This window comes from Ursus maritimus, unplaced genomic scaffold (assembly GCF_017311325.1).
Source record: "Ursus maritimus isolate PB19 unplaced genomic scaffold, ASM1731132v1 scaffold_1, whole genome shotgun sequence".
NCBI classification, from domain to species: Eukaryota; Metazoa; Chordata; class Mammalia; order Carnivora; family Ursidae; genus Ursus; species Ursus maritimus.
In genome coordinates this window covers 67,908,257-67,920,785 of record NW_024423343.1, presented here as the reverse complement: position 1 = coordinate 67,920,785, position 12,529 = coordinate 67,908,257, and the positions used below count along the sequence as shown (strand labels likewise).

General features: G+C 33.2%; 1 protein-coding gene across 2 annotated transcripts in view; it reads left to right on the top strand.

Moving 5' to 3' along the window:
- Window positions 1–12,529, top strand: part of PSMD14 (proteasome 26S subunit, non-ATPase 14) — a 99,887-nt gene that overhangs the window by 59,655 nt on the left and 27,703 nt on the right. For both annotated transcript variants that reach the window (XM_040644571.1, XM_040644570.1), the window contains exons 6-7: window positions 1,272–1,342; window positions 2,320–2,470. In XM_040644571.1, coding sequence (XP_040500505.1) covers window positions 1,272–1,342; window positions 2,320–2,470 — 222 coding nt within the window. The remainder of the gene's footprint in view (window positions 1–1,271; window positions 1,343–2,319; window positions 2,471–12,529) is intronic.

The window sequence follows — 12,529 nt, the reverse complement described above, 5'->3', positions numbered from 1 at the left end:
ACTTATTTTAGAGAGAGGTCCCAGCATTTTAAACAGAGTAGTTACTACAGATTGCAGTGTATTTGTAAATAATGCAAAATATAGAAAAATACACAAATTTTTCTCCAAATGGACTAGTTTGTTGAGGTAAACTAATTTAGATCTACTAATTTTGTCCACCTGGGTATAGGGAAATATGCTATGTATTAACTAAAGATTTAGATTTATATCTTAGGCTATTTTTATATCTTAGGCTATTTTTATCTATATTTACCTTTTCATTTCAGAATATGAAAAAACTAATAAAGTTAACTAGTATTTCTGTTACATGTGGTCCTTATCAATTATAATAAAAAGTTCTTAAGCTTTAGTATCATTATTTCCTCGTAAATGCTTGTTTGACAATATGAAATAGAAGATTTTGATCTTTGTGTTCATTCTGTGTAGTAGATTAGAAAGGTTTTCTTCTGGCCCAAGAGTTAGCTAACTTTCTGTAAAGATGTAAGTTCCTGTCGCATATTCTTGTGGTTTTTGTTTTTTTCAAATACCCTTTTAAAAAAAAGTAAAAAACCTATAGGCAACAGATTGTATACCCCTATTCTTGAGGATGCTTCCTCAATTGGAATTCAAATATTGTTTGTTTTGGTAGGAAGGAAGTGCTTACGTTGTTAACGATTTATTGGGATAGATTAGAATTAAATTCCTAATGTTAGAAGAAAGCCTTGTAGGAGTTAAAACGGCAGTGAGCTATCACTGGAAAGATGACATGAATGCCTTTAATTCTTCCATGTTCTAAAATTTTTTGGTTGACCTAGCAAGATAACACAGCATTTAAAAGACTTGGTTATAGATTGTCTCGAATGGGGAATTGTGGGGGAGGGAGAGGGGGATGGAGAATCTTTTTTTTAAAGATTTTATTTATTTATTTATTTATTTTATTTATTTATTTGAGAGAGAGTGAGTGAGAGATAGAGCATGAGCAGGGGAAGGAGCCGAGGGAAAGAGAGAAGCAGACTTCACGCTGATCAGGGAGCCTGATGCAGGGCTCGATCCTGGAACTCCAGGATCATGACCTGAGCCGAAGGTAGACACTTAACCAGCTGAGCCCGGTTGAGAGAGAATCTTAAGCAGGCTCCACACCCAGTGCGGAGCCCAGTGGGGGCTCAGTCTTAAAACCCTGAGATCAACCCTGAGGTTTGGGGGTAGCTTTTTGTTCAGTTAGAGTGAATAAATGTTTGTGGCTCTTTTTTCATAGTTCTAAAACTAATGATGTTTCTTTCTATCTTAACCAGGGTGTCAGCGTGGAAGCAGTTGATCCAGTGTTCCAAGCCAAAATGTTAGATATGTTGAAGCAGACAGGAAGGTAAGTATTTTAACTGATTATATAAAGGAATAATGGGAAATATTTTTAGAGATGTATTTCGAAAATCTGGATGTTTATGAATATACCTAGGGGAAAAAAGCCATGTAGTTCATGTAAAGGTATTACTCTCAATGCTATGTATCACCTACCTAGTATCTCTTCTTCTAGAGTCAAAGAAATTTGCCAATGAGAAAACTGCCTCATGTTAAATTTCGCAACCATCACATAGTAAGCTTGGGCTGTAGCTTCCCTGTTTAACAGCATATGGAGTTACTGCCTAGTAACTTATAATTGAAAGAGCTTGTATGTTCCATGTATTGAAACTGAATGACTCTGATTTTTAATTATATTAAGCATATGCTTTTTAAAGAGAGAGAAAGTAGAATGCAAATATTCTTCAAGTTCCCCCCCCCCAGATTAAATCTCAATAGTTGTCATTCTCTTGCTCAAATTCTTCTACTGTGGAAGAAACTTCAAAATTAATGTTAGCAAAAGGCTCAGCAGCTGAGCAGAACAGTGCAAATTGGTTTTTGACTGAGTTCCTAGTTCTACTGCTGGTTTAATTGATATTTAATCCTTTCACAACAGTGGATCCTGGTGTCCATTGTTAAAAATGTACTCTGCCTGGAAAATCCAACTCCCAACCTAAGGAGTTAAAGAGTAGATATTTACTTGAATGCTGAAAGGGTAAAACTGGCTCAGAGAAAGTGTGGTAACAAGGTGAAAAACTGAAAGCCTTATCTACCACTGCTAATGTGCATCTCTTAATGATAGCACTCCTTTGTCATGCTTATTCATTTCCATGTTTTCTGGATAATACGGTGTATGATTTCAGTGTTTCTAATGGTGCTTTTTTCACACCTGTGCGTTTTTCATCTCTTCTTAATTTATACCCTGTTAGTGTGTTGTTTCTTTTCATATCATAAATGTGTATTACTTGTTCTGTTCTGAACCGCTNAATGCCCTCTTTGTTTCAGGCCTGAGATGGTTGTTGGTTGGTATCACAGTCACCCTGGCTTTGGTTGTTGGCTTTCTGGTGTGGATATCAACACTCAGCAGAGCTTTGAAGCCTTGTCGGAGAGAGCTGTGGCAGTGGTTGTGGATCCCATTCAGAGTGTAAAAGGAAAGGTAGAGTAGATTCTATCTTTATTAGCATCTACTGCCACATTGCTTCCAGATACATTAAATTAAAATTTCTTTTGTTTAAAGCAGGATTCTTACACAAAAAAAACCCTGTCTGTGTACTTAAAAAAACAAACAAAAAAATCTGTACAAGTTGAAAAATGTGTCGTCTTGGTATTATTAGCAATATAACTACTTAGAGATTTGTTTCTACTTTAATCAGCTATTGTCTAATCATAAGTGTTTATTTTTAAAATTGTTTGTATTTCATAGATTTAGGAATGTTAGACCATACTAAAAGCCTGCTGTATACATTTTATTAATATACACATGTTATTAATAAACATTGTTCTACCTTCCTTTATTTTAAAATAGCAAATTTGGGATTGGCACAACATTTTATGTATCTAGTTAAAGACACTCTGTTTTGCAGGCAATGTGCAGGACATATTCTGGAGTTGGATGTTCCAAATATTTTAGACGATGAAAACTTGACCCAAGACTTAGAATCAGCCATTCGCATTTTTGGAGTGAGGACACAGATGAATGATTTAAATATGCTAAATGATTAGGAAAAGAGATTAACTTGCAAAGCATATTGGGTTATAGTTGTTCTTTGTTGAAATCTTTTGTTCTTGTTTAGTTCTTTTTTTCCCCTTCGTTCTCTCTCTCTCTCTTTCTTTTTTTTATTTCTTTCTTTCTAGCCCCATATGCCATTTTCCTATTTCCTGCCTCATGACAGCAGGGAGCAGCTCTATTATCACCTTCACAGAGCTGTCTGCAAATGTGAGAGGCAATTCGATTTTGCTCAACCACAGGGAGAGTGGATTAGAAAAACTACAGAACATACAGAAATTGGCTAGGTGGTTACTGCTTTAAAATACTGCTGAGGTGTCTTGTTTGAGCATGTACTTCCATTGTAGTGGAGAATAATTGTTAAAATAAAATCACAATACATTTATGGAATCCTTTTTATGCAGCTTTTACAAATAATTTTTAGAGCACTTAAAAATAAATATTAGCTTGCTATCTATCAGACCTGGAGTTTGCTAGTATTGCAGATTACATTTACATCTGCTCACCAGCTCAAACAAACTAAATGAGGCTGTTAAACATGGAGTTTTTATCTGTCATGATTTGAAGTTGTACACTTTCTGACATCATATTATTATGATGAATAAAAATTGAGGCCTTCTCTAAATCATGATCCTATTAGATGTGATTTAGCTTTTCAGAGGTGGAATCTAGCCACAAAAACAATAATAATAGAAACCGATACACTAGACAATTCAGAATGGATTACTTCTGATGCTTGCTGTGTACCTATATTTCAATTTACTTTTTTAACTAAGTATATTGTTACTTAACTGTACAGATAAAAAGAGTTGAAAATCCTTGACATTTGTTAGTTTTATGAATTAAAGTATAGTATAGTACTTCTTAAGTTTAATTCCTAATTAAGGTATCTTTTTAATAATTCAGATTAACTCATTTAAGTAATAATTATCATTTTAGAAATATAACAGAATTATCTGATTAAGTCTCTCCACCACAATATTTACAAAAAAATCACTGAAGCTTAATGTTAAATATAATTAGAGTTCTATTTTGTAGTATTAGTGTATCTGACTTTTTATACTTGATTCATGAGTTGGTGGCCACTTTGAAAAGGAAAATATAAACTTAAATACGATGAAGGAAGACATTCGGAAAACAATATAAATATGTATTTTTAGTTATCTTGTTTATATATCTTAAATGGCAGTTTTATAACTGGAATTTGCATTAATTTCTAATTAATCATAATTCATGTTAAAAGAATGAATTTCATTTAAAAATATACTAGTATGACATAACTGTTGTCATATGGTAAAATGTAGTAATTTTTTCAAAATAATATATCTAAAATTACTTTATAAAATCATAGGTAGCACTGTCTAGGTTTATATGTTGTGAAAAAATATTTTTTAAAAAATTTAGTATAAATATCTATCAGTGATGATTCACATCACTTCTTGTACCTAACATGTAGACTCATACAATTTCACGACCTAAAATAAGGATCCAGTCTTTCTCAATAATGTAACTTCATCTATAGGATGTCTGAGTTTGGTTGTAATTTGTGGTTCTTTTAGTGTCAAGACCTCTCAAAACTATGAGCCAAATTAAATGCTAGTAAATCCATGGCCAGAGTGTTCCAGGTAAAATATTAAACCCAAGAATATAAGCTTACAAAAACTGAAGAATAGCATAGTATTCTCCTTCCCCTTCCCTGCATGTGATTTATCAAAGCTGTCAAAATATTTAGTAAGACAATGATTAGATCAAGAGTTAAAATGACAATCTATATGTAAATTATTCAAGTTGAGACTCTGTTCACTTAATACCTCTTTCCTGTAAATTTTATATTTTCATTTTTATAAATCCCAGTATTACCTATTTTTGAGCAATTAGGTAAGCACTGAATCTTTGTAATCTCATTAATTCATGATGTTTGATTTCCTTTTATAGTGACTTGATTGTATCTTTATGGAATTATTGCTGGGTGCCAGGTATGATAAATATTTCAACTTGTCTCATATATTCTTTAGTAATTCTGGAGATACCATTATTACTCCATTTTATTAATGAAAGGGTAAAAAAATTAAGGTCAAAGAGATTACTTTGCCCAAAATTATAGCATTATTAAGCAGCAGAACAAGGATACCAATCAGGTCTATAAAACTTCAGAGCTCAAGCTGTTTTACTGGGTCTTTAATATTAGACAATTATGAACTATGTAATTAGAGTAACTCAGGATTGGAAAGTGAGAAAGTACCAGAGGTTATTGCAAGACTTTTTCTTAACTTATATGGATAGATACCACTCCCTTCAGTGTAAGTCAGGGTAAGGGGCTACACATTTCTCAGTAGTTCACTGTACTATTTATAGTAGTTACTATGTATTAATTGATTTTCCTCATATAGTATTTGTTGTATTAATTTTAAAAAACAATTTAGACAGACTCATTCCTGTCAGCTTTTGCAACGTCCCTAGGACCAAACATTGAGACCTACATAAATAATAAAATATACTATATGATAAAGAATCCGTAGCACTCTGTATATTATGTAATCCTGTAAATATTTTAAAATGTTTAAAAATGTCCTGTAAATGTAAAAAATGTTTAAAAGGTGGAAAATGATAACATGTATAATTTAAATGGAGAGTAAGCTATAGAAATTACTGATGAGCTTGACCCTAAACTTAACAGTGAAATCGTTTTTAAAATTTTGTTTTAGTTTATTTGTAAAATACACATATTCAAATATTTTAAGCTTCAGTTCTCAAGTAGTAAAGTGGCAGCCTCTTGCTTAAAGTTTTGTTATCTTCTATGTTCAGCCCACAACTGGACTTGATCCAGCAGCAGATTTAGAAGTTAATTTAGCTTATAATATGATTATACTTCTTTAGGGCAAAAAGAATGATGACTTTGTGCAAAGTCATAAAACTACCATACAACTATTACTACTTTTGAGAACCTATTTTCTTATCACAATTCCTGTCAGCAAAATGTTCATATGTTACCTGGTAACTGATAACAATCTTCATGTTCTCTATTTTGAAAACATTAAAAGAAAAAAAACACTAATAACCCTTTAGTCCCTATAAATCTTCATACTGGCTGAATTTTCTTGAGAAATTTTTATTCCAACTGATCAGAAATAACTAACTTATCAGCAGGTATTTCTTAAGTGCATCTGATGTGCCTGTGTGCTAATGATTCTGGTATATAAAATAGATAAAAAACCAGTCTTTGTCATTTTGAGAAGGTAAGTCATACACATTTAGTGTATGCCAGATAACATACATCCAGTGAGCCAAATAGTATTCTGCCATTTATGTGCTGATAATCCTACATTGCATACTGATAGAATACAAATTACACTGATACTGCTTTGTTCTATAACTAAGTATTAAATTGGTTGCTAGAGAGAGAAATAATTCAATGAATACTTATTCAGAACCTGTATGTGCCAAAATGGAATAAAGTAGTACTTGTATAGCAAACATAGTAAATACAAATTAGAAGAAAAAAGAAATTAGTATGGCTGCACAAAGTAAGTGAAGCTTGGACTGAGCTTTGATAGGCGGGCAGGACATCACTCAGAAAAGAGAAGTTTGTCCTTCTGGAGAAGAATGTAGAAATAATTCTATTCCAGGTGGTATACTTACCTCTTTGTTCACGCTTTTTTCACAGATATATTAGAATGTAAAATGAATAGTTTTTGATGTTGTTATTGTTGTCTTTATTCAGCATTTTATAAAAAAAGATGGGGCTTTGAAAAGTAAATGCAAATATAGGAAGAAAGAATTAGGGAATGAATATTATGAGAGTTTACCTTTTATTTTCAGAGATTTATAAGGTTTTATCTTTTTCACGGTAAGGATGGGGCAAGCATTTTACTTATCCAAAAGTTTTGTATTAGAAGCTTTAAGGTGGTGGAGAATTTTAAACTATAAAACAATAGTTTGTTTTAGCTTTTTCTTATTATTGTTCAGAAATACTTATCATAAAGGCAGGGCATAGAGTAATGAAGAGCACAGGCTTTGGGATCAGGGCTGCAGTCAAATTCCATTTTTATCTCTATCTCTTCTTTATGGTATGACTTTGAGCAAGTTATCTATCTTGAGCTTCAGTTTTCGTGTCTATAAAACAGGGATTTTAATACCTATCTCCTAGTATTATGAAGCCATATGTCTTGAGTAGAGATTAAATTAATTGCTACTTAAATAGATTAACAAGTAGCATATTTTAAAATATAGAATATGAATATTTCTGAGAATTTTTTTAAGAACAAGTCTTTAACTATGTTGCTCACTTTAAGAAGGTAAGGGTAATGACTACAAAAGAAATGAAAACTTTCCCTTGTATTTTGTACCTCCTAATTTAAGAAAATCTGAATCAGCTGATTTTTTTATTGAGCACTTACTATTTTTCTGACATATTTCTCTAGGACATGCAGATGGAAAGAAAAATAAATATATTAAAATTCTAGCCTTTGAAGTGATTAATTTCTCCCATCCAAATACTAACCAGGCCTGACCCTCCTTAGCTTCCGAGATCAATGAGATCGGGTGTGTTCAGGGTGGTATGGCCATAGACTAAAGGTAGTGAAAGATATTTAGAATACGTGTTATTCATAAGATTTCTTTTGGTCAGTATCCCATAAGGGTCAGTTAGGGCTGGATAGTCCTACTCTCGAATTGTATACACATATACACACCTTTTCTTCATCTAGTTTTCCAGATTGCAAGAGAAAAATAGAAAATAGGACACATAAAAATTCTATTTCCACTCCTAATATAGCTCTGTGAGCATACCCATCCAACTCTTGGAACAAGTTTAGTTACTATATTATCTTTTGTTTGCTTCCTGTTTTACACTCTTATTATCAGAAATTGTCAGCTAGGAATGTTAAAGCAATTTTATGTTTAAAGTTCTAAGAAACATAAATCTTATATGGAACTAATACTTCTTAGTATAGTTCTTTTAATTTATAGTTTCTGTGTTAATAATATAGTCTTTGCGCTACTTTATTATTGTTTAGTACTTACTATGTATTTTGAGTGGTATAAATCTGTTTCAAATTAGTTCAAATTAAGCTGTTTCAGTAAAGATAAAGGAAAACCTTTAAAACTCTTTCCATTACCTGTAAGAATATTATTTATTGACTTTTGATTCTGAAATACTTTCCTTTTCCCAATCTGAGGATGCTTGGTCATTCACCAGATACTTACTGATCACTACTGTGTCACAGGCATACACTGGGACATAAAGAACAAGATCTACTCCCTGTTGTTAATGCCAGTATTGTACCAGCAAATGCAAACTATGACTTTGTATAAGAAGCCTTTCCATAGCGCATATATTTTAATAAGCTTAATATGTTCTAATCATTGTAATTTCCTAAAGAATTTAGGATTGATTATGGTGCTAGATAGTCTTGTAGGTCATAGTTGATTCCTCAGTGATTATTCTTAGACAACTAGTAAGCTGATTAATAGATACTCACTGCCACTTTTTTACATTCCAAATTGCTTTACTGGGTGCAGTTTTTATTCCAAATTAAACACAGGTCAGTGCTTTGATGTTTGGATTTTTCAGTTCACTATGCCATGGGAGAGTATTTTATGAATTCAAAACTGATCATTGATAAGGAAATGGGAAGTATATATTTTGTAAAGCTAGTAATTAGATTTTTATAGAAAACAAATGCCCCCCTTTTTTTGAAGGAGAAATAAACATGAATGGTAAAACTATGTAAAATGCTTTCTTTGGAGCTCTTGATTTCAATAGATATTTATTCTATAGCGTATTGTGTGTGCAAGGTACTCTGCTGGGGAATGGGTATTTGATGGCGAATAAGACACAAACCTTGCTGTCAAGTAACTGAATCTAATAGTAGTCTTTTCTTGCTTTTGTGTTAGGAGAAAGTGTTACATCAAATAGCTTGGTGATGAAGAGTACTAGCTTTGGCATGCTGTATAGGTACAAATCATGGTGGTAGCACTTTGCTGGTTGTGTCATCTCATTTAATTTATCCAAGTTCTCTGAGCCTCCATTTTCTCATCCATAAATTGTGAATATTAATGCCTACCTCTTGGTTGTTCAGAGGCTTACCCAAGATAATTTCTGTGTGATATTTAATTAATAAGCTCAATAAAAATATATAAAAGTGTACACATCCAGGTATTAACTTTTACGTATTTTTCTTGCAAAAATGACCTTGCCTAGTGAGAGATGGTAGTTTGAGGGTTATATTTGCACTGCTTCTTTGAAGATGATGTTGAAGCACAAGCAATGTGTGTGAGTGCTTTATTCCCCTTATCCACCTGCCTTACCACCTTGTTAATTAACATGGTTGAGCTCTAACTTCTAGTCTCTAAAACTTCTTATTTCTTTCCTTTTTGGGGAACTATCAATAAGCATACCAACTGTATTGCTTTAGTTTGTGTACCAGAAAGGAATCTGAAGTCACTTTTCCATTTTATGTAGGCTGGGTGAGTAGCCACCAGATAGAATTGGTATTCTAAGTTGGTATCAGGCCAGTGACCCAGAAATGATAGTCTCTTATAGCTCATAAATAGTCTGGTTCAGTTTTTAAGTTTAGTGTTTATTTGTCATAGCCTAGAAATATCTGTTATACAGGAGTGTCAAGATTCTAGGGATATTGTTACTTTTAAAAAGAGATAATATTTGGCATAACTATACTTCAAAAAAAAACTTTAATTAGGAATTTTTCTAAGGAAATAGATGTCTTTAAATGTTTCTTCCTAATTTTCTTTTCTTTTTAAAATATTTATTTAAGTAATCTCTACCTGCAGTGTGGGGCTTGAACTCACGACCCCAAGATTAAGAGTCGCATGGTCTTTGACTGACCTAGCCAGGTGCCCCCTCTCTACTTTTCTACTGGTGTTTTCATATGTCAAGTGTCTGTGGATGCCAAATTTATAATTCTGATGTGGTTTTGGGAGTAGCTTTTTTCTAACTTTAACACTCTGTTGCAATAACAGTACTCTGCTCTGTTTACCAGGTCATTTGGGGTGCTCCAAGAAGCACGTTCCAAAAGGGGAATTAGCTATGCAAGAGATTTATTAGGGTAAATACCTGTGATGGATAAAGGGGACAGCAGTACAGGTGTGACCCTGTGTAAGGAGAAAGGGAAGGTAGAGTTGGGAATTGGGTAGAATTGGGAAGGTAGGAACAGCATCAGACTATATGGCATGTTTCTAAGAAAGTTTCAACCAGACTGATGGGGAGTCCTTGAGACAAAGTTGCCCGTTAGAGGAATCCGTTCTCTTTATTTGGCAGGAATGGCTGGTTTCTAGTACCCCCACATTGCTCAGTCATTGGCTGGGCGTAGCCCGAGGGAAACATGACCTGGGGTGAACTCCCAGAAGATCCAGAGGTGTATAGCATGTGGCGGTGGTGAGTTAGCTGTGCTCTCTGCAGCAGCTTCTGTTGAACGGAGGTCTGAGCTGGGCAACTCTGTGACTGCCACAGTTAATAACACTAAGAACTACAGTGGCAGGTATACATTTATTTTATTTAATCTAATCACCAACTCTGTGAGGTGTCATTCATGAGCAAATGGAGACATTGAGAGCGTAAATAACTTATCCTGGATTGCTGAGCTAGCCAGTGGTAGAACCAGAATTGTAACTTAGGCAGGATTCTGCCTCCAGTTTCTCAAGCATTTAAGTACCTATACAAGACTGACTACATGCATACCCTAAAAAATTCTGCTGAACTTTATGATTTAACTATGTTCTTTTTATAAAGTTTTATGAATCTAAAAATGTCTAATTACCTTTTGCTGTTTCTAGTTTCTAAAGATCCATTTGTTTTCATTAAGGCATACATGTTCAGAACTTGTGGCTTTACCGTTTGAATTTTGATGCATGTCTTCACTTGTCAAAAAAAGTACATTATGCTAGTTACACCCCATCCCCCATCTCTCCCAGTATATTGAAGTTGTACTACAGATCTCTAGCTACAGTAAGCAGTTCTCCAAGGATGGAGAAAGAAAATGTACATACACATAGGAATTTCTTTTCCAGAGCTAAAATTGACATTTTATAAATAATTTCCGTGTTGCAAACTTGAGACTAAGAAATCACAGCAATTCAGTGATATGCATTTGGCATGAGTCAGTTTTAGTTCTTAGTGCTTTTCATTGGAAATGGCATAGAAAGTAAGATTTCTTTGAATTTTTTATGCTGTGGGCTTACAAGAGACAGAAGATGTTTTTCTCTTATAGATGCTTGGCAGTGCATGGCAGCAGAAGTAACAAAAGGGTCACAAACCCCAGCAGTACTTCCCAGGTCACATGCACCCTTAATTTTTAAAGAATCTGGAAACAACCTAAGCAGTTGATAATAGGTCATTTCTAGGTGATAAAGGGTATTTGATATGGAGTGCTGCTTTTCTTTCTACACCTAGCATTTTTTATAGTCATTTAGAGACTTTATGTTTTTAAGTATGTAACAACTGGTAACTGAATTACAACTTTTTTCTTTTCTTTTCTTTTTTTTTTTTTTTGATATTTGACATTGATTTTGAGGTCTTAAAATTTTTCTTTCAAGCTTTGTTAAAAAAATTACTTCAGTTCATTTTATTTCTAAGCACTTTCCATAGTCGTTGACTTCAATATAAGTGGAATTGGAAATGCCAAAGGCAGCTACTGTTAAGAGACAGAGATGGAGAGATTATAATTATAGTAACTACTGCCAAAAGTATTTATGCATTTTTCTTTCAGACACCTTTGTATTAAAGTAATTTTAGGAGCTTTACAATATAGCCTCCTTTGAATGTAAAAATTAGGAAGCATGGATTGATGCTTTAGAAATTTAGTCTAGTCTCTCAGTGACCTAGCAGTTGATATGAAAATATGAATTTGAAAATAAATAGCATATTGGGTAAACTGTACTATACTCATGAAAGAAGCCAAAAAATTATGGATTAAACTGAATTTGAAAATAATTACAGTTTTGAGTCCTAAACCAGATTCATTATTAAAATGAAATGATAGGTTCTTGACCCTTGGGTGTGCTTGGAATAAATATGGAACACAGTATTGTTTTTAAAACTATTTTGCTTTTATAAGCTAAGACAGATGTACAAAAAAGATGCAGTTTTTATTTTGTATTGGCAGCTTCCAAATATTTAGTATCTATTTCCAAGAGTTGCAATTAGTAAAGCAACCATGGTACTGAAATCTGCACATCCCACAAGCTAATTATATTTGCAAGGTCAGAGTGAATACATATTTTCAGAAAAATAAAGGGTTATATAAATATGTGTCTTCTACTTGGCTGTTATATCACAGTTTGTTGATCTGGAGTATAATGTGTACAATTCACAAATTTGTCTGATAACAGAAAGTGGTGTGTGATTGTGTTTATTTTACTAACCAGTATATTCACAGCAATCACTTCCAAATATCTCTCCAGTAAAGATGTGTTAATTACAAAACAGACAAGGTCTTCTATTATATTAAAGCTACTAACAAGAAGACAGCA